The 23,966-nt window shown below is 44.7% G+C and overlaps 1 protein-coding gene across 2 annotated transcripts in view; it reads right to left on the bottom strand.

Moving 5' to 3' along the window:
* The window catches only part of LOC106611252 (coiled-coil domain-containing protein 85C-A-like), an 84,337-nt gene that overhangs the window by 25,080 nt on the left and 35,291 nt on the right, over positions 1 to 23,966 (bottom strand). For both annotated transcript variants that reach the window (XM_045723610.1, XM_014211269.2), the window contains exon 2: positions 4,061 to 4,131. In XM_045723610.1, the coding sequence (XP_045579566.1) occupies positions 4,061 to 4,131 (71 nt within the window). The remainder of the gene's footprint in view (positions 1 to 4,060; positions 4,132 to 23,966) is intronic.

Genomic DNA, 23,966 nt, shown 5'->3' with positions numbered 1-23,966 from the left:
CAAGTAAGCTTGTTGACCAATCAGGACCTGAAAATGACTGCACATCACATAATAATTTAACTCGTTCATACATTTTGTATGTAGTTATTACACATTGATTACACTATCACTCGTATTTCATATGTCACAACGATTCATCGATACGTATGCTATGATGCTGGTAAAGTTGTCTCGCGCACCTACAGTGCTGGTCATAAAAAAAAGCTAACTAGCTCATGGATACAAACAATGTTCTTCCCCAAGAACATAGCAAAACAACATAATCTAGGTGTCATCATCTAAAATAACCCCTAATTTATAAAACAGTTCTTATTTGATTAATGGTGGTCAGACCCATCTATGAGAAGCTAGCCACAATAAGGACTAGCCACAATAGTGGACTTTGCGGTTAGCCTTCAAAATAAAAGTATGGAATAATTCCACTATTTGTATTCATTTGTATCACTGTCAATGACATACTTTTATTTTGAAGGCAAACCGCAAACTCCACGAATGTGCCTAATCCTTATTGTGGCTAGCTTCACAACACATAACCTGGTCCGGTCAAGCCTCACTAGCCAGATGAAGCTAGCTGGCTGCTTATAACGTTAGCTTTGGGCAACAGGGTTAAGTAGCTGGCTAGCTATTTATTTTCATGAATTGAAGTCCAATTTCAATAGGCGAAAAATAAGTGGCAACCTAGCTAATACTTACTCACAAGGATTCCTAAATCATTGCTTAGAATAATGAAAATTACTGCAGTTTCTACTGGTCATTGTTTTCAGGCTGGTTGTATTGGTGCTAGCTAGGTACCCCAGAAGTTGCGGTCGAACAAATGATGTTTTATTACCAACGCGGTATTGTAAACACATCGTTCGTGGCCGGTGTTCGCTTGTTTGCAGACTTTTTTGTACAGCTTTGACAGTGCTACTGTATCTTTTTTGACACGCAAAGACCCAAACGTTGTTCCATAGTATGTATGTCGTGAAGCTAATAGCAATGACGCTATTACTGTGTAACTCTGGTAGGGTAACGTCTGAAAAATAGCGCACTTGGTAGTGTGTACCGGTGCTCGACCAGTCGGCGAAAGCCAACATCACCCAAGACAGAGAACGGTTAATTGTCAAGGGCAATGAATTCCATTATCTTGGCTTTAATGGATTTCACCTTTGAGTTGTCTCGCTGAAATGTTCTTACTCTTTCAAATGACTGCTCAACTTGTTGACTGCTCGATCCACACAGCAGACATTGTGGGCTAGGTGAGGAATGCTGTGTTGCGCGTGTAGCGCCAAATTTTATGTGGCGTCATTACATCATGTACCTACGTTATAAAGGAATGGACGGCAGCTTTGACAACGGTTTTTAACAACGGCGTTAAACTAGACATCGGGCCGATACCGATGTTGGAATTTTTAGCTAATATCATCCAATTCCGATATGTTCACCGATATATTGTGCATCCCTATTGCTAACACTAGCTAGCTAGCCAGTTAATATAACTTGTTTCTTCTAAATGTACTGTATCTAGCTAAGTTAGCCACGTTATGAATTCAACTCTCATTTGCAGTCGACATCAGGATACGATTTGAGAGCATTAATTAGCTCCAAAAGTGGTTAGTAACTTTGGCTGCATGCTGACTGCATTCAGAGCCATCCAGTGGCTAGCCACATTACAACCAAAGACAGTACAGTATGAAGATAGGCAGAAACTGCTTCTCCAATAGAAATCCTCGTTCACACTTGTAGGCGATGTCATGGCGACATTGGCTAGCTAAGCTCATGCGTAGAAACACGGTTCTAACAGTCGTCTCTCGCCGAACTGCGCATGTGCAGGCCATCAAATCAAAGGCACTCCTTCCATATAAAGTTGAAATGAAAATGTGTCAGTTTGTCACTTTCATGAGGTTGGACTAATAACTAGTTCAACTACTTAAGATGTTGGCTCAAATCTAGCTTGTGCCTTTAAATTTCAAGAAAATTAACAACTAAGGAAGAATTTTTCACTTCTTTCATTGACTTCTCAAACCCCAAACCCCGGCCTGGTCGGTTTCGCAAACATTTCCGGAAGTCTCGTGATATTGCACCTCTGGGGTTAGAAACTCTGTGCTACAACCTTCATTTTCACCAGGTTCCCATGAAGCGTATGTAACGACAGTCCACCACAACATACCAGAGAGTCTCCTGATTAGCAAGGGGTAGTCTGTGTTTCATTTCATTGTGTATTAAAAACACAGTTAGAGATCATTGTGAGGGGATTTCACCAGTGGTCCGAAGAGGGAATTGTTTGCCACAGTAACCAAGAGGGTGGCATTTGGGACACATAAATATTCTATTCACCTCTACCTGATGTCCTAATGATGCTCCCTCTGGTCGTTACAATATTACTAAAACTCTTTACTACTCTGAGTGCACTCTCTTCCCTGTAGTATCCATCTCTCTCGGGTATGTACTTTAGTGTGTATGTGTGTGTATTCATGTGTGAGTAAATGTGTGTGAACCTGTGTGTATGTGTTCTAAGATCTCCTAGTAGAGAGTAGAGATAGTACAAATGTGTGTGTGCATGTGTTCTTGTTGTTGCTCCTCACGGATTCCTTTCATGTGAAATCAGACCCCAGACAGAATGACAATGAGAAGCAATGAAACATTCATCCCATGAGTGAGTTCTCCTGCTCTCCCATCATTTATCCCAATCCATTATTGAAGTCCACTTTCACTGTGGAGCTGAATTATTCACTTAACCATATCATCCCAGCAGGTAGAAACAAGCTCTCTCTCTCTCTCTCTCTCTCTCTCCCTCTCTCTCTCCCTTCCTCTCTCCCTTCCTTCCTCCCTCCCTCTCTCCCTCCCCTCTCTCTCTCCCTCTCTCCCTTCCTCTCTCCCTTCCTCCCTCCCTCCCTCTCCTCTCTCTCTCTCTCCCTCTCTCCCTTCCTCTCTCCCTTCCTCTCTCCCTCCCTCCCCTCCCTCTCTCTCTCCCTTCCTCTCTCCCTTCCTCTCTCCCTCCCCTCCCCTCTCTCTCTCTCCCTCTCACTCCCTCCTTCCCTCTCTCTCTCTCCCTCCCTCTCTGTATCTCTCCATCTCCTCTGTGTACCCGATTACTTGCCAATATTTAGCTATCTCTATTAGCTCCCACTACATCTCTCTCATTGTCTGTTTATACTTTGAAAATGACACTCTCGTCACTACTGCCTTCTCTGCCTCTCCCACGAGAGAGTTTAGGTTTGAGAAAGTGAGAATGGGAGACATTAAGAGAGAGTTTAGGTTTGAGAAAGTGAGAATGGGAGACATTAAGAGAGAGTTTAGGTTTTTGAGAAAGTGAGAATGGGAGACATTAAGAGAGAGTTTAGGTTTGAGAAAGTGAGAATGGGAGACATTAAGAGAGAGTTTAGGTTTTTGAGAAAGTGAGAATGGGAGACATTAAGAGAGAGTTTAGGTTTGAGAAAGTGAGAATGGGAGACATTAAGAGAGAGTTTAGGTTTGAGAAAGTGAGAATGGGAGACATTAAGAGAGAGTTTAGGTTTTTGAGAAAGTGAGAATGGGAGACATTAAGAGAGAGTTTAGGTTTGAGAAAGTGAGAATGGGAGACATTAAGAGAGAGTTTAGGTTTGAGAAAGTGAGAATGGGAGACATTAAGAGAGAGTTTAGGTTTGAGAAAGTGAGAATGGGAGACATTAAGAGAGAGTTTAGGTTTGAGAAAGTGAGAATGGGAGACATTAAGAGAGAGTTTAGGTTTGAGAAAGTGAGAATGGGAGACATTAAGAGAGAGTTTAGGTTTGAGAAAGTGAGAATGGGAGACATTAAGAGAGAGTTTAGGTTTGAGAAAGTGAGAATGGGAGACATTAAGAGAGAGTTTAGGTTTGAGAAAGTGAGAATGGGAGACATTAAGAGAGAGTTTAGGTTTGAGAAAGTGAGAATGGGAGACATTAAGAGAGAGTTTAGGTTTGAGAAAGTGAGAATGGGAGACATTAAGAGAGAGTTTAGGTTTGAGAAAGTGAGAATGGGAGACATTAAGAGAGAGTGGAAATTGAAAAACAGAGTGGTGATAGTTTTCACCATGGTAACATACAGTAGCTGAGAGTTTTACCTGTGATTGCAGCTGCTTGTTGTCATCCTCCAGGATGCAGACCTTGGTCTCCAGTTGCCTGATGTAGTTACCTGGAAGAATAAAGAGGCAGAGAAAATATCATGGAAAAGAATGTCAGTCAGTCCCACTGATCCAAGGCCTGTCTCATATCAATGACAGTGTCTGTCTTCCAAATGGCACTATATCCCCTTTAAAGTGCACTACTTTTAATAGGGCTTTGGTCAAAAGTAGTACACTAAATAGAGAACAGGATTCCATTTGGGACGCAGCCTCTGTTAAATCCAGGTGTCCATTCCGGCTCTGAAACAATGGAGTTGAATAGACCAAGACCCATGTGTGCCCACAGTTTCCCTCCAGTCTCTGTTAATACCAATTAGGTTGTGTTTGATGTATTCTGAGTTGGGCTCTGGGTCCCTCTGTTTGTGTGACGCTCAGCAGTCCTCTCAGCCTTAATCCCCCACCAGTTCTATTGTTGACTCTTCCATGGGGATTATGTTGTGTTAGAGCTCCACTAAGACCAACATTGCTGTCTTTTTTTCTCCTGTAAACTGCTGATACCCAACACTCAAGCCTGAATTGCACAACTATTTCCTTTAGAGAGATCTATATCCAATACATCAACCAAAGCACTGGAATTCTGGAATTCTTCAGTGGCACGAAAACGTCTTGGTTTTCATTATTTAAATGGACTGTATCAGCAATGGCAGTAATTATTAGGCCCTACACACCTCTCTCTCTCTGTTCTCTCTCGCTCTGTTCTCTCTCTGTTCTATCTCTCTCTATCTCTCTCTGTTCTCTCTCTCTCTGTTCTCTCTCTCTCTCTGTTCTATCTCTCTCTCTCTCTGTTCTCTCTCTCTCTCTCTGTTCTCTCTCTATCTCTCTCTCTGTTCTCTCTCTGTTCTCTCTTTCCCGCTCTGTTCTCTCTCTCCCTCTCTGTTCTCTCTCTCTCATTCTCTGTCTGTCTGTCTGTCTGTCTGTCTGTCTGTCTGTCTGTCTGTCTGTCTGTCTGTCTGTCTGTCTGTCTGTCTGTCTGTCTGTCTGTCTCTCTCTCTCTTTGTCTCTCTCGTTGTCTCTCTCTCTCTCTCTCTTTGTCTCTCTCGTTGTCTCTCTCTCTCTCTCTCTTTGTCTCTCTCTCTCTTTGTCTCTCTCTCACTCTGTCTCTCTCTCACTCTGTCTCTCTCTCTCTCTCTGTCTCTCTCTCTCTCTTTGTCTCTCTCTCACTCTCTTTGTCTCTTTGTCTCTCTCTCTCTCTTTTGTCTCTCTCTCTCTCTCTCTCTCTCTCTTTGTCTCTCTCTCTCTCTCTTTGTCTCTCTCTCTCTCTCTCTTTGTCTCTCTCTCTCTCATTGTCTCTCTCTCTCTTTGTCTCTCTCTCTCTCTTTGTCTCTTTCTCTCTCTCTCTCTCTCTCTCTCTCTCTCTCTCTCTATCTCTCTCTTTGTCTCTCTCTCTCTCGTTGTCTCTCTCTCTCTTTGTCTCTCTCTCTCTCTTTGTCTCTCTCTCTCTCGTTGTCTCTCTCTCTCTTTGTCTCTCTCTCTCTCTCTCGTTGTCTCTCTCTCTCTTTGTCTCTCTCTCTCTCTTTGTCTCTCTCTCTCTCTCCCTCTGCATAAGCATGATCTATCCTCCGTCTCAGTAGTTACCTTAATGAGAGGGGAGGCCCTGTAGAGGTGTGTGATGACCATAGTGATGACTGATGACTGAAACTTAGTAAGAGGGGATCTCTCTGCCATACAAAGGAACACACCTGTTCCTCCATATCTCCCTCTGAAGGAATGAGACAGAGAGAAAGAAAGAGATGGGGACTAGACAGTGGAACCAATGCCAAGGAGACTAATAGTCTAGCTGGTAGACATAAAGATGTGAAGGCTGTGACACAAGCCAGAGTTCATCTCATGTACCATATAACCTCTGCCCTTATGACTAGTAAATCACAAAAACCCACTTTACGTTGTTGCTGGACAAGGGTTGAGTCCCAAATGGCACCCCATTCCCTATACAGTGCACTGCTTTTGAACAGAGCCCTATGGGTCCCGGTCAACATTAGTGCACGATAAAGGCCGCAGGTAGCCTAGCGGTTAAGCGTTTTGGGCCAGTAAAGCCTTGTTCACATTGGCAGCCTGAAGTGACTCAAATAAAAAAATGCATATCCTATTAGAATCTGTTATTTTTCATTGTCTAAACAGACAAAAAGCACATGTAATTTGATATCTTGTTGCTTGCTAGCTACTCTGTTCACAGTGTTCTAACACTATGTTTTGAACATTCAAAGTAACTAGGAAACGTCCATGGCAGACATTGTTGTCGCCTTACCTTGCTACATAACTTCTGAGTGATAGGAAGCAGGAGCACCACCACCAATCAGCCTACACCACTGTGCACACACCCATCGTTACTATGACAACTAGCATAGCCAACTAGCATAGGTGGAGTAGATACAAGTTTCCATAAGCAACCTGGCCTCACACTGTATTCCTTAATGCGAGGGAGGGAGGGGAGAGAGAGAGAGAGAGAGAGACTCCTGTAAGCCTCTTTGCCCTTTTGTGACCCTCTAATCTAACTACAGTAGAACTGCTCTGGTCAGCTGACCTGTCCGGTACCCTGCAGCTAACTCCAAAGTCGATAACTTCAGACAGGCTGGCTAGCAGGGGTAACAAGGGGTTATAAACACTACAGATGGGCCACTGGGTAACCAGGGGTTAAACCCTACAGATAGACCTCGGGCCAGTGGGTAACCAGGGGTTAAACCCTACAGATAGACCTCGGGCCAGTGGGTAACCAGGGGTTAAACCCTACAGATAGACCTCGGGCCAGTGGGTAACCAGGGGTTAAACCCTACAGATAGACCTCGGGCCAGTGGGTAACCAGGAGTTAAACCCTACAGATAGACCTCGGGCCAGTGGGTAACCAGGGATTAAACCCTACAGATAGACCTCGGGCCAGTGGGTAACCAGGGATTAAACCCTACAGATAGACCTCGGGCCAGTGGGTAACCAGGAGTTAAACCCTACAGATAGACCTCGGGCCAGTGGGTAACCAGGGATTAAACCCTACAGATGGGCCAGTGGGTAACCAGGAGTTAAACCCTACAGATAGACCTCGGGCCAGTGGGTAACCAGGAGTTAAACCCTACAGATAGACCTCGGGCCAGTGGGTAACCAGGGATTAAACCCTACAGATAGACCTCGGGCCAGTGGGTAACCAGGGGTTAAACCCTACAGATAGACCTCGGGCCAGTGGGTAACCAGGGGTTAAACCCTACAGATAGACCTCGGGCCAGTGGGTAACCAGGGGTTAAACCCTACAGATAGACCTCGGGCCAGTGGGTAACCAGGGATTAAACCCTACAGATAGACCTCGGGCCAGTGGGTAACCAGGGGTTAAACCCTACAGATAGACCTCGGGCCAGTGGGTAACCAGGGATTAAACCCTACAGATAGACCTCGGGCCAGTGGGTAACCAGGGGTTAAACCCTACAGATAGACCTCGGGTCACTGGGTAACCAGGGATTAAACCCTACAGATAGACCTCGGGCCAGTGGGTAACCAGGAGTTAAACCCTACAGATAGACCTCGGGCCAGTGGGTAACCAGGGGTTAAACCCTACAGATAGACCTCGGGCCAGTGGGTAACCAGGGGTTAAACCCTACAGATAGACCTCGGGCCAGTGGGTAACCAGGAGTTAAACCCTACAGATAGACCTCGGGCCAGTGGGTAACCAGGAGTTAAACCCTACATATAGACCTCGGGCCAGTGGGTAACCAGGGGTTAAACCCTACAGATAGACCTCGGGCCAGTGGGTAACCAGGGGTTAAACCCTACAGATAGACCTCGGGCCAGTGGGTAACCAGGGGTTAAACCCTACAGATAGACCTCGGGCCAGTGGGTAACCAGGAGTTAAACCCTACAGATAGACCTCGGGCCAGTGGGTAACCAGGGGTTAAACCCTACAGATAGACCTCGGGCCAGTGGGTAACCAGGGGTTAAACCCTACAGATAGACCTCGGGCCAGTGGGTAACCAGGGGTTAAACCCTACAGATAGACCTCGGGCCAGTGGGTAACCAGGGGTTAAACCCTACAGATAGACCTCGGGCCAGTGGGTAACCAGGGATTAAACCCTACAGATAGACCTCGGGCCAGTGGGTAACCAGGGGTTAAACCCTACAGATGGGCCAGTGGGTAACCAGGGATTAAACCCTACATATAGACCTCGGGCCAGTGGGTAACCAGGGGTTAAACCCTACAGATAGACCTCGGGCCAGTGGGTAACCAGGGGTTAAACCCTACAGATAGACCTCGGGCCAGTGGGTAACCAGGGGTTAAACCCTACAGATAGACCTCGGGCCAGCGGGTAACCAGGAGTTAAACCCTACATATAGACCTCGGGCCAGTGGGTAACCAGGGGTTAAACCCTACAGATAGACCTCGGGCCAGTGGGTAACCAGGGGTTAAACCCTACAGATAGACCTCGGGCCAGTGGGTAACCAGGGGTTAAACCCTACAGATGGGCCAGTGGGTAACCAGGAGTTAAACCCTACAGATAGACCTCGGGCCAGTGGGTAACCAGGGATTAAACCCTACAGATGGGCCAGTGGGTAACCAGGGGTTAAACCCTACAGATAGACCTCGGGCCAGTGGGTAACCAGGGGTTAAACCCTACAGATGGGCCAGTGGGTAACCAGGAGTTAAACCCTACAGATAGACCTCGGGCCAGTGGGTAACCAGGGATTAAACCCTACAGATGGGCCAGTGGGTAACCAGGGGTTAAACCCTACAGATAGACCTCGGGCCAGTGGGTAACCAGGGGTTAAACCCTACAGATAGACCTCGGGCCAGTGGGTAACCAGGGGTTAAACCCTACAGATAGACCTCGGGCCAGTGGGTAACCAGGAGTTAAACCCTACAGATAGACCTCGGGCCAGTGGGTAACCAGGGATTAAACCCTACAGATAGACCTCGGGCCAGTGGGTAACCAGGGATTAAACCCTACAGATGGGCCAGTGGGTAACCAGGGGTTAAACCCTACAGATAGACCTCGGGCCAGTGGGTAACCAGGGGTTAAACCCTACAGATAGACCTCGGGCCAGTGGGTAACCAGGGATTAAACCCTACAGATGGGCCAGTGGGTAACCAGGGGTTAAACCCTACAGATAGACCTCGGGCCAGTGGGTAACCAGGGATTAAACCCTACAGAGGATGGTGTGGACAGCCCAGTACATCACTGAGGCCGAGCTCCCTGCCATCCAGGACCTCTATGCTAGTTGTGATGTGTGTTTTGTCCTATAGTTTTATTTAATTTATTTGTATTTTTAACCCCAGTCCGCGTCCCCGCAGGAGGCCTGTTGCCTTTTGTTCTTAACTGACTTACCTATTTAAATTAAATAAATAAAAAGCATAGTCTAACACCAACACTGACACTCCAACACACACACACACTCACTTAATTTTCTCACACACACTCACTTAATTTGCTCACACACACACACACTCACTTAATTTGCTCACACACACACACACAACATGCACACACATTTACATACAATCATCATATACGCTGCTACTACTCTGTTTATTATATATCCTGATGCCTAGTCACCTTACCCCTGTACATATCTACCTCCATCCCTCCAGTATCCCTGCACATTGTAAATATGCTATTGGAACTGACTGACCCTGTATATAGTATAGATTACTTACTTATGTTCTTCTTATTTCTCGTGTGATTTTTTTGTTCTACCTTATGTTATTTTTACTACCACACTGATAATGATTCCTGCATTGTTGGGTTCAAAGCTTTTTCACTACTTGTGTACATGACATTAAAACTCCAAACATAACTATTGGGTAAACCCTACAGATAGACCTCCAGTTATGGAATTGATTTAAATCAAATTAGGTCACCTTGCCTCCCCCACTAGTCCTGTCATTTTAAAAACCCAAGTAAAAAACGACCCCTACTGTACCTCTGGACACGCACACACACACACACACACACACACACACACACACACACACACACACACACACACACACACACACACACACACACACACTTCCTTTAGGACTATAACATAGGGATACTGTATATCCCTACTCTCTCTTCATAGCAGCCCCCCTTACAGCAGTACAAAAGGAGAAGGCCCTGAGCTCAGTGAAGTGAACTCACACAGGAATGATTTCAATTACAGTGAGGGGGGAGTTAGAGCAGGGGCCCTGGAAATGCATACACACACACAGACTTATGTCCACACACACACTTATGTCCACACACACAGCCGCAAGGTAGATCCAGTAATGATTTCAAGTACAGTACCTTGTAGGTGGAGTTAGACTAGAAAGGCTAGTGGGGAAGGGAAAACACACTCGCATGGACACACACTCACAGTGGCCGGTGGGGCAGGCAAACAGTGCTGTATTGTTACGCTCCACTGTTCACAGGGTCGCTATAGTAACCTGACCTGGCCTGACTCTGAGGCCATAAGGTTCTGATGACTGAGTCCTGGGCCCGGTTGCATAAAACATCTTAAGTGTTTCTCTTAAGGGTTTACCTTAAGGAATATTTTTACCTGACCTCAAGGAATTGTTTAAAGGTGTTGCATAGAGCCCCTCAAACATTTCCTTAGGTACCTGCATCATTTAAGAGAGAGAACAATGAGAGAGAGATTTCATTGGATGTATTAATGTGAAGCATCCGCTTGGCATTTCCACTCACTACCAAATATGGTAGTGAGAGGAAGCCCACTGGCAGGCAGTGGGAGAAGATGGAACGAGATGGATTTTAGCCGACATTCAGACATTTCTATAAAGCATTTGATCTCAATACAGTTTTCTGTTCCTAAAACTGGAATATATTGTGGACTAAGTTTTGTAGACTTTACCCTTTGTAAAAGTTTTTAAAAATGGCTTTGTTTAGAAGGAGTGCAAAGTTCAATTGAGTTATTGCACCCGCGCACTTCAGAGTATGAGTTCCCTAACGGAAATATGCAGATGCTGTAGATCGCGCCAATAGGATCTCGCGAGCTCGTGCTTGGCTCTGCCCACTTCCTTGCTTGTTCTGCCCACTTTGACTCATTTGTTCCTATTGGAAACAACAGGCTTTGGTCTATCTTGGTTTAGTTATAAAAATCTTTGGTTTCACGGTAGTTTGAAGACATCTTGGCAGAAGGCTTTTAAGGTTAAGCGAGCAGTGTGTCAACAAGGAGTGCGGCTTGGCAAGGTCGTGTTTAGGATGTTTCTCGACCTTGGATCTCGACTTTTGCCTCTCGAGTCCATACAGGAGTTGCAGCGAGGAGAAAAAGGGGTAAAAAGTATATAAAAAAACAAAAAAGTATATTTTTCAAAAGACTCTCTGGTTACCATGGAGATGACCTGATTCACTGAATGAACTTCTCGTCAAAGATCTTGCGAGATCGCAAAATATAACTTCTACATTCAGGACAGAAGAAACCAAATGATTCAGAACATAATAAAACATGTTTATTTTAGTTACTTTCTTCTCAACTGGTTTCTATTACTTTCTAGCATGTCAAACTAACTTACAGAGTAGGTAGCTAGCTAGCCAGCTAGCTTTGTCAAGATAACTTACAGAGTAGGTAGCTACCTCAGCCAGCTAGCTTTGTAGCCACGGATTGTGTGTGCACCTTCCATTGTTTAGCTGGTGGATGTTTTCCTTTTGAAACTAGGGCAGAGGAAAGCAATATATTCACCTCCACAAATACTGTTTATATTAATATCCATACTGAATGAAGCACTTAAGGGACCTCATGGACAACTATTGAATTTGCTTAAAATGTTTTCTGCAAATTACTTAAAGTTAAGGAAACTTTAAGGGGAATATTACCTTAACATGTTTTATTCAACCGGGCCCTGGCCCTACACAAGCCCTACACTTGCACTACACAAGCACCACACAGGCCCTACACTGGCACTACACTGGCACTACACAAGCCCTAAACTGGCAATACACAAGCCCTACACAGGCCCTACACTGGCACTACACAATCCCTACACAAGCCCTACACTGGCACTACACAAGCCCTACACAAGCCCTACACTATCTCTACACAGGCCCTACACTGGCACTACACAAGCCCTACACAGGCCCTACACTGGCACTACACTAGCACTACACTAGCCCTACACAAGCACTACACAAGCCCTACAATGGCACTACACAAGCTCTACACTGGCACTACACAGGCCCTACACCGGCACTACACAAGCCCTACACCGGTGCTACACAGGTCCTACACTGGCACTACACAAGCCCTACACTAGCCTTACACTGGCACTACAATGGCACTACACAAGCCCTACTTGGGGCCTCCCGAGTGGCGCAGTGGTCTAAGGCACTGCATCGCAGTGCTTGAGGTGTCACTACAGACCCGGGTTCGATCCCATGGGTCTCCCGCTGGCCCAGCATCATCCGGCAGGGGAGGGTTTGGCAGGCCGGGATGTCCCTGTCCCATCGTGCTCTAGCGACTCCTTGAGGCTGGCTGGGCACACGCACGCTGACTTCGGTGTTTCCTCTGACACGTTGGTGTGGCTGGCTTCTGGGTTAAGTGGGCAGTGTGTCAAGAAGCAGTGTGGCTTGGCAGGGTCGTGTTTCGGAGGATGTTTGGCTCTCGACCTTCGCCTCTCCCGAGTCTGTACGGGAGTTTCAGCAATGGGACAAGACTGTAACTACCAATTGCATACCACGAAATTGGGGAGAAAAAGGAGATGTGCCAATTTGTTGAATTGTGTTTGGAAAATAAAGATAGACATGGTTTTAAAATGATAGATAGTGGTAATATTTCTTTCAGTACAGAAATGTGTAAGCGGTTTAACTTACCCTGTTACGCGGATCAACACACACACACACACACACACACACACACACACACACACACACACACACACACACACACACACACACTCCTTGAGGGCTCATTACAGAAAGAGGTGGGACCTGATCTGGACTGAAAGCCATAACACAGAGATAAAATGTGAACCCTGCAGGGCTTTTAAGGTCAAACACAGACACACACAAATACACACACACACACACACACACACACACGGCCATTGACACACACAAATACACAGACACACACACGCACACGACCATTGGTACACACACGGCAATGCCCAGTTGATAAACTGCATTACAGAAAAACATAATAAACGCTAGGCTAACTGTGTTAAGCACCATGGCCTACTAAATCAAATGAATGACTTATTCTGGAGGACACAGCCTGTCTCTGGACACAGACACAGACAATGCTGACCACAGGAGAGGAGAGGAGGGCATCCTAGAATTACAGTCCGTCAGCAGCTGTCCACTTCCTGCTAACTCTTATGGATGGGTGGTGCCCTCTGCTCCGTCCCAGACACAGACAAGGTAGAGGCTGCTGGGGACAGAGGTATAGAGGTGCTGTCTGAATCAGGTGTCACTGGTGGGGACAGTGACACTATATACTGTAAGTACATAGATTTATATTCCGGTCTCTGACATCGCTCATTCTGATATTTCTTCATTTCGTACATTTTCTGGATAATGTGTGTATTGTTGTTTCATTTTGTTTACAGCTATACTCAGTCCCACCAGCTCATCATTCTTAATATACAGCTATACTCAGTCCCACCAGCTCATCATTCTTAATATACAGCTATACTCAGTCCCACCAGCTCATCATTCTTAATATACAGCTATACTCAGTCCCACCAGCTCATCATTCTTAATATACAGCTATACTCAGTCCCACCAGCTCATCATTCTTAATATACAGCTATACTCAGTCCCACCAGCTCATCATTCTTAATATACAGCTATACTCAGTCCCACCAGCTCATCATTCTTAATATACAGCTATACTCAGTCCCACCAGCTCATCATTCTTAATATACAGCTATACTCAGTCCCACCAGCCCATCATTCTTAATATACAGCTATACTCAGTCCCACCAGCTCATCATTCTTAATATACAGCTATACTCAGTCCCACCAGCTCATCATTCTTAATATACAGCTATACTCAGTCCCACCAGCTCATCATTCTTAATATACAGCTATACTCAGTCCCACCAGCCCATCATTCTTAATATACAGCTATACTCAGTCCCACCAGCTCATCATTCATAGTATACAGCTATACTCAGTCCCACCAGCTCATCATTCTTAATATACAGCTATACTCAGTCCCACCAGCCCATCATTCTTAATATACAGCTATACTCAGTCCCACCAGCTCATCATTCTTAATATACAGCTATACTCAGTCCCACCAGCTCATCATTCTTAATATACAGCTATACTCAGTCCCACCAGCTCATCATTCATAGTATACAGCTATACTCAGTCCCACCAGCTCATCATTCTTAATATACAGCTATACTCAGTCCCACCAGCCCATCATTCTTAATATACAGCTATACTCAGTCCCACCAGCTCATCATTCTTAATATACAGCTATACTCAGTCCCACCAGCTCATCATTCTTAATATACAGCTATACTCAGTCCCACCAGCTCATCATTCTTAATATACAGCTATACTCAGTCCCACCAGCTCATCATTCTTAATATACAGCTATACTCAGTCCCACCAGCTCATCATTCTTAATATACAGCTATACTCAGTCCCACCAGCTCATCATTCTTAATATACAGCTATACTCAGTCCCACCAGCCCATCATTCTTAATATACAGCTATACTCAGTCCCACCAGCCCATCATTCTTAATATACAGCTATACTCAGTCCCACCAGCTCATCATTCTTAATATACAGCTATACTCAGTCCCACCAGCTCATCATTCTTAATATACAGCTATACTCAGTCCCACCAGCTCATCATTCTTAATATACAGCTATACTCAGTCCCACCAGCTCATCATTCTTAATATACAGCTATACTCAGTCCCACCAGCTCATCATTCTTAATATACAGCTATACTCAGTCCCACCAGCCCATCATTCTTAATATACAGCTATACTCAGTCCCACCAGCTCATCATTCTTAATATACAGCTATACTCAGTCCCACCAGCTCATCATTCTTAATATACAGCTATACTCAGTCCCACCAGCTCATCATTCTTAATATACAGCTATACTCAGTCCCACCAGCCCATCATTCTTAATATACAGCTATACTCAGTCCCACCAGCTCATCATTCTTAATATACAGCTATACTCAGTCCCACCAGCTCATCATTCTTAATATACAGCTATACTCAGTCCCACCAGCTCATCATTCTTAATATACAGCTATACTCAGTCCCACCAGCTCATCATTCTTAATATACAGCTATACTCAGTCCCACCAGCTCATCATTCTTAATATACAGCTATACTCAGTCCCACCAGCTCATCATTCTTAATATACAGCTATACTCAGTCCCACCAGCTCATCATTCTTAATATACAGCTATACTCAGTCCCACCAGCTCATCATTCTTAATATACAGCTATACTCAGTCCCACCAGCTCATCATTCATAGTATACAGCTATACACAGAAGTGGGGGAATTGGGATGAGAGTGTGTGGGGGAGGTGTAGAGAGAGAGATGGAGAGAGAATTCTAGGTATGATGAAAAATAGAAGAGGGAGTGAGGGAAAGATGTAGATAATGTAATGTGGGGGAGTATTCACACATTGTTTGGTTAATATACACACCCCATCAAACGTACGGTCTGTGGATGGAGGTGGTTAAGGTGATGGAGTGTCTGCTTACACTACATGCCCCATGTGGAAACCAGTGTCAGCAAACACTCCCCCTCTACACTCTACAGGAGGAGGAGGAGAGGTAGAGGGAAAGAGAGAGCGAGATAAAGAAAGATGGAGAAAGAGAGTTAGAGGGAAGGAGAGGGAGAAGGAGAGACGAGTCACTCAAAACCATATGGAAAGAGTGGTAAGCAAGTTAGGCCCAAAAAAATGATTGAATATATTGTGTTAGGGGTTTCATGATGCTATAAGCTTCAATATGAGGTCCTAAACCTAGCATGAAAGTGCATCATTGTAGCTGTGTGGGCTAATATAGTACAAATGTTTGCCTTGGGGTAAATTGAACCAATGGCAATGAGGTAAGTTAAGCCAATGGTTGAGCTAATGGCAAGTTGAGCAAGTTGAAGTGTTTTCTTCCCAGGTGTAATGGAAGGCATTATCACTGGGATATGAGGTAACAACAGGGCCTAGCCTATGTTAAAAATAAAATAAATAAAAAAGTACAAAGTGTTTGTTAGGTGTTAAGCTTGTGTTAAAAGATGCTTAACATGATTAAAAGACTAAAAAAGCCAATTTGTTGAATTGTGTTTGAAATATAAAGATCGACATGTTTTTAAAAATGATAGATAGTGGTAATATTTCATTCAGTACAGAAATGTGTAAGCGGTTTAACTTACCCTGTCCCGCGGCTCAACTTACCTTATACCTGGGCTAAGCTGTGCCAAGAGACTACTTTTTGTGCCAAGAGACCAGCTATTTTTTCTCAACTTTAATGTTTACGTGAATTCGGATTATTTCCAGGGATACACATCATGCTGAAATATATGTAGATACTATATTTCCCTTGAGTGATGCTGAATGTATTGGTAAATTTACCTCACTCTCCCCTAATGAGGCACAGCACAGCACAGTTAGAGCACACACACACACACACACACAGCTATGACCCTGCTCTCCTCTCATACCCTCTTCCCTCAAAGATACACACACACACACAGACACACACAGCTATGACCCTGCTCTCCTCTCCTCTCCTCTCCTCTCATACCCTCTTCCCTCAAAGATACACACACAGACACACACACACCAGCTATGACCCTGCTCTCCTCTCATACCCTCTTCCCTCAAAGATACACACACACACAAACACAGACACACACAGCTATGACCCTGCTCTCCTCTCCTCTCCTCTCATACCCTCTTCCCTCAAAGATACACACACAGACACACACACACACACACAGCTATGACCCTGCTCTCCTCTCCTCTCCTCTCATACCCTCTTCCCTCAAAGATACACACACAGACACACACACACAAACACACACAGCTATGACCCTGCTCTCCTCTCATACCCTCTTCCCTCAAAGATACACACACACACACACACAGCTATGACCCTGCTCTCCTCTCCTCTCATACCCTCTTCCCTCAAAGATACACACACACACACACACACACAGACACACACAGCTATGACCCTGCTCTCCTCTCCTCTCCTCTCATACCCTCTTCCCTCAAAGATACACACACAGACACACACACACAGACACACACAGCTATGACCCTGCTCTCCTCTCATACCCTCTTCCCTCAAAGATACACACACACACACACACACACACACACACACACACACACACACACACACACACACACACACACACACACACACACACACAGCTATGACCCTGCTCTCCTCTCATACCCTCTTCCCTCAAAGATACACACACACACACACACACACACAAACACACACAGCTATGACCCTGCTCTCCTCTCATACCCTCTTCCCTCAAAGATACACACACACACACACACACACACACACACAAAACACACACAGCTATGACCCTGCTCTCCTCTCATACCCTCTTCCCTCAAAGATACACACACACACACACACACACACACACACACACACACACACACACACACACACACACACACACACAACACACACAGCTATGACCCTGCTCTCCTCTCATACCCTCTTCCCTCAAAGATACACACACACACACACACACACACACACACACACACACACACACACACACACACACACACACACACACACACACACACACACACACAGACACACACAGCTATGACCCTCCTCTCCTCTCATACCCTCTTCTCTCAAAGACACACACACACACACACACACACACACACACACACACACACACACACACACACACACACACACACACACACACACACACACACAAACACAAACACACACACACAAACATACACAGCTATGACCCTGCTCTCCTCTCATACCCTCTTCCCTCAAAGATACACACACACACACACACACACACACACACACACACACACACACACACACACACACACACACACACACACACAGTCAACGGCATAGTTGGCATCGCAGGCATAACACACATGTAGTTAATACACACACACACACACACACACACACACACACACACACACACACACACACACACACACACACACACACACACACACACACACACACACACAAAACACAAACACACACACACACAGACACACACAAAAACACAAACACACACACACACACAGACACACACACAGACACACACCAACGCTGTGTGGAAGGAGGCAACCTGACACCTGATATTTCAGCATCTCCCTCCCTGTTTTTCATAATGCACCACTGAACTCACACCAAACTGTGTTACTCTGCTATTTCAATACATTTCCATGAGAGACAACTGCTCCTGTGTGTTTATGTACCTACATCTGATGCCCCTGTGTTTGTGTATCTAGATGTAAACTCATGAAGCCGTTTCAGGGAACATGCAAATCCCAGCCACATCTCCAGCTACAGGATGTTTGCTTCCCAGTACGTACATTGCCCTTGACCACAAATTACATCACCTGATAGCTCAAGTCCTACAGGCACTTTAGTTCATCTCTTTCCTCATGTAGCTGGTCAAAATCCAACACGAACACACACCATTTTGTGTTGACTAAAAATGGGTCAAAATTCTACAAAGATACAGGTAAAATAACAACCCAATGTTTATATCCCAGGATAAATTAGCTAGAAACAGCAAGCTAGCTATCTAAATCTCCATGAATGTTTAATACTCTTTGACCTGTCCCCAAATTAATATAATTGGTTCAGAGTTTGCTTTGATGTTTCAACCTTTGTGTCCTGATCGCTTCTGGTGTGGAAATAGTTTTTTAGTAGGATTTTGTTTGATAAATGCCGAAAATAAAGTCTGTGGTAAACACAGGCTTGGGAGAGCTGTATTTCATCTTCATCAGTTAACATCACTTGTGAAATGTGAAGCATGTATGTAATCATAAGAAACACTTAAAGGCTTCATAATTAATAAAGGTCATGTTAACTGACTAACATTATCTCAGAACAAAACGTAGATCTCCTAAGCCTGTGTTAACCTTATTTTTGGTGAATATCCCCATTCATTTCACCCATAGGAATGGCCAATGAACCAATGGTAGAAGCGTTTTTAGGACTACAAGCTGGCAAGCTCTATTCTACAGTAACATATAACTAGTCCATGGCCACGTGGAAGCCTGTGATGTGCTCCAGTCAACGGCATAGTTGGCATCGCAGGCATAACACACATGTAGTTAATACACACACACACACACACATACACACACTCACACATACACACACACACACACACTCAGAATTGATTCAGGTCAAAATTGTCAGAAGGAGCAAGGAGGTTCAGTACAGTAGAGTTCAGTACAGTACAGTAGGGTTCAGAACACTTCAGTACAGTACAGTTCAGTACAGTTCAGTACAATAGAGTTCATTACAGTAGAGTAGGGTTCAGTACAGTACAGTTCAGTACAGTTCAGTACAATAGAGTTCATTACAGTAGAGTAGGGTTCAGTACAGTAGAGTTCAGTACAGTAGGGTACAGTAGAGTTCAATACAGTACAGTAGGGTGCAGCAGAGTTCAGTACAGTAGGGTACAGTAGAGTCCAGTACAGTAAAGTAGGGTACAGCAGAGTTCAGTACAGTAGGGTACAGTAGAGTCCAGTACAGTAAAGTAGGGTACAGCAGAGTTCAGTACAGTAGGGTACAGTAGAGTCCAGTACAGTAAAGTAGGGTACAGCAGAGTTCAGTACAGTAGGGTACAGTAGAGTCCAGTACAGTAAAGTAGGGTACAGCAGAGTTCAGTACAGTAGGGTACAGTAGAGTCCAGTACAGTAAAGTAGGGTACAGCAGAGTTCAGTACAGTAGGGTACAGTAGAGTCCAGTACAGTAAAGTAGGGTACAGCAGAGTTCAGTACAGTAGGGTACAGTAGAGTCCAGTACAGTAAAGTAGGGTACAGCAGAGTTCAGTACAGTAGGGTACAGTAGAGTTCAATACAGTCCAGTAGGGTACAGTAGAGTTCAGTACAGTACAGTAGGGTTCAGTACAGTACAGTAGGGTTCAGTACAGTACAGTATGGTACAGCAGAGTTCAGTACAGTAGGGCACAGTAGAGTACGGTACAGTACAGTAGAGTACAGTAGGGTACAGTATAGTAGAGTACAGTACAGTAGGGTTCAGTACAGTACAGTAGGGTTCAGTACAGTACAGTAGGGTTCAGTATGGTACAGCAGAGTTCAGTACAGTAAGGTAGAGCAGAGTTCAGTATAGTACAGTACAGTAGGGTTCAGTACAGTACAGTACAGTAGGGTTCAGTACAGTACAGTAGGGTTCAGTAGGGTACAGCAGAGTTCAGTATAGTACAGTACAGTATAGTACAGTACAGTAGAGTACAGTACAGTACAGTACAGTAGGGTTCAGTACAGTACAATAGGGTTCAGTAGGGTACAGCAGAGTTCAGTACAGTAGGGTACAGCAGAGTTCAGTACAGTAAGGTACAGCAGAGTTCAGTACAGTACAGTAGAGTACAGTACAGTAGGGTTCAGTACAGTACAGTAGGGTTCAGTAGGGTACAGCAGAGTTCAGTACAGTAGGGTACAGCAGAGTTCAGTACAGTAAGGTACAGCAGAGTTCAGTATAGTACAGTACAGTAGAGTACAGTACAGTAGGGTTCAGTACAGTACAGTAGGGTTCAGTAGGGTACAGCAGAATTCAGTACAGTAAGGTGCAGCAGAGTTCAGTATAGTACAGTACAGTATAGTACAGTACAGTAGAGTACAGTAAGGGAAGATAAAACATTGTGCAGCCCTGAACACCATAACAACGTGGCTACAATGAAGACAGATTGTCTTTCTACCTGTTAGGCTACTCAGTGTTTGGTCAAGCAAGATAACGCTACTTCCCAAAGTTCAGCTGCAGTGGCCGTCTGAGATTTAACCAACGTCCCCCATCTCTCCTGCTCTATGACACTATAATAGAGAGATCCAGACCTGGTGCATGTTAGACACCCTCTATGTTACCTGGAAAGGCTTTATCTCCACTCTTTCTCCAGTCTGCCTTAGTGTGTATACAGTACATACCTTCACCTATCAGGTCAGTTTCCAATCCCCTGTGGTATTTATCAGCCTTTAGTAACCCACCAATCCATCCATACCTGACCACATCTCATCACAAACAGAACTAGAACAGCGCTATAGGTTGATATGTCTCTAGAAAGTTCTACAATGAAGGAGGACACTTCTACTATTGAATGAGTTGTTGTCAGAAGGGTCCAATTTGGGACACACCCAATGAGTGTTAGCATAATCTTGGTCCCAGGTCATGCTTTAGATGGGAAACAGCCGTTTTATCCAAATGTGTTTCACACATACAGACCCTGCCTAAAAGCAGTAAGCATCTTACAGAGAAAAGTGATGGATTAGCTGACAGACAGGGGCATATGCTGTGGCTGTTTCACCACTATAAATCTACTGTACATTTACACATCTCTACTAGCCTGGTCCCAGATCAATGAGTGCTGTCCTGACAACTCATACGACAATGACCAGAGTTGACAAGACAGCACAAACAGATCTGGGACCAGACTAGCTTTCTATTACTACAATGGCTGAAATGTAGCCTACATTAGCACAAAGTGTCCCACTCCAAAGATGTGCTAAATATTTGTATTTACAACCAGTTCAATCATTGAGAATAAAAGTATTATTGAGTGTGTAAACTGTAGCTAAAACCCTGCAGGTACTTTTCCACAGTGACAACATCCCAGAAGAATAAAACAGTGATAAAAGATGTAACTGTTTGTTACGTAATGTAAGCTACACCAAAAGCGTTGTGTGCTAACTCCGCCCAGGCAGCATCATAAACACAGCTAGCTAAAGCAAACACAATATGTCCAAAGTTTATAGTCAGCCCAGGGCTTTTGTCTTTAGTGCAGGTAAAGTATGAGAGAGAGAGAGAGAATTCTTCACAGACCAGGTATAGAAGAGACTAATCTACAGCAGTACTATAAGCAGCCTTTTGTTAGGGTCAATCCCTCTACACATTTTTCAGCACCATGGTTTTAAACCCCCCTGGACGGAGCAGACATGAGACACACTCAGAATCAGGGCGAAACCGTTTGCATGTCTCACACAATGACTAAGTAACTGGTGGCTTGTTTATAAGGTCAAGTTTGGAGGTGTAATTACTACTAAATGACATAGTTCCAGGGTCTATAATCTAGTTCTACTTTTCCATACCCATAGGTGTTAACAGGGATACAATAACCAGTTGTGGGTTGCCAAATACCTTGTAACATAAACACCTATGGGTGTTTATGTGGAGTGAATTAGTGTGGAGTAAAGTAAGGCCGTCTTCCTTCTCCCTGTCGCACCATTCAAAGTTGAAACACAGTTGAACAAAATAGGACTCAGTTGGCTGGCCTCACACAAGACTAGAATAAACAGTGGAATAAACAGTGAATAAAGACGACGGCTGGGCTGAGAGCGATCGTTAGGGAAACAATGTGGAGAGGAGATAGACAGCATACCAAGGTATTGATAATGGTGTCTCCTAGAAACAAGCCTCACTGTTTGACTCCAGGGCCTGGCTACTTTTAAGTTTGAGTGGCTTCCTCTGCTGCCGTCCATATTGATTCACTGTGTGTGTGTGTGTGTGTGTGTGTGTGTGTGTGTGTGTGTGTGTGTGTGTGTGTGTGTGTGTGTGTGTGTGTGTGTGTGTGTGTGTGTGTGTGTGTGTGTGTGTGTGTGTGTCACACCACAGCCCTGCTGCCTAGAGCTAACGTCACTGAAAGAACAAGGCATCGTTACCAACACGGACTCAATGATCTTACACATGAAATATTACAAGGCCAATTCCATTGAAGCCACTAGAAAAGTCTGTTTTATTTGTGTGGCTTCAGTTTGTATCTAAATAACAGTGAAAACTGCTTCAAATTATGAACGTTTCTCTAAATCTTCAAATTAGACATTATGAAATCAGGAAAAAAGTAAATTTACCACATGTTCACTTCCACTGTGATAAATGTCATTTCCAAGACAAGGATAATCCCTCCAATAACACCAAAATGGAAGACAGTAGACGTTGGTTTCATAACTGGGCAGAGACAAGGGAAAATACTACAGACATCCTCTGATGAAAATTTAACCCAGACTGAGAGAAAGAGAGGAAGACAGAAAGAACAATAGAGAAAGAGAGAAAGGGAGAGGGAGAAAGAGAGAAAGACAGAAAGAACAACAGAGAAAGAGAGAAAGGGAGAGGGAGAAAGAGAGGAAGGGAGAGGCAGAATGAGAGAAAGGGAGAGGGAGAATGAGAGGAAGGGAGAATGAGAGAAAGGGAGAGGGAGAATGAGAGGAAGGGAGAGGGAGAGGGAGAATGAGAGGAAGGGAGAGGGAGAAAGAGAGGAAGGGAGAAAGAGAGGGAGAAAGAGAGGAAGGGAGAGGGAGAATGAGAGAAAGGGAGAGGGAGAATGAGAGAAAGGGAGAGGGAGAATGAGAGAAAGGGAGAGGGAGAATGAGAGGAAGGGAGAATGAGAGGAAGGGAGAGGGAGCATGAGGGAAAGGGAGAATGAGAGGAAGGGAGAGGGAGAATGACAGGAAGGGAGAGGGAGAATGACAGGAAGGGAGAGGGAGAATGACAGGAAGGGAGAGGGAGAATGAGAGGAAGACAAAGAACAACAGAGAAAGAGAGAAAGGGAGAGGGAGAATGACAGGAAGGGAGAGGGAGAATGACAGGAAGGGAGAGGGAGAATGAGAGGAAGGGAGAGGGAGAATGACAGGAAGGGAGAGGGAGAATGACAGGAAGGGAGAGGGAGAATGACAAGAAGGGAGAGGGAGAAT

Source organism: Salmo salar, chromosome ssa09 (genome assembly GCF_905237065.1).
Source record: "Salmo salar chromosome ssa09, Ssal_v3.1, whole genome shotgun sequence".
In the NCBI taxonomy this organism is placed as follows: Eukaryota; Metazoa; Chordata; class Actinopteri; order Salmoniformes; family Salmonidae; genus Salmo; species Salmo salar.
The sequence above is the reverse complement of the archived record's forward strand: the minus strand, read 5'-3'. Positions and strand labels throughout refer to the sequence as shown.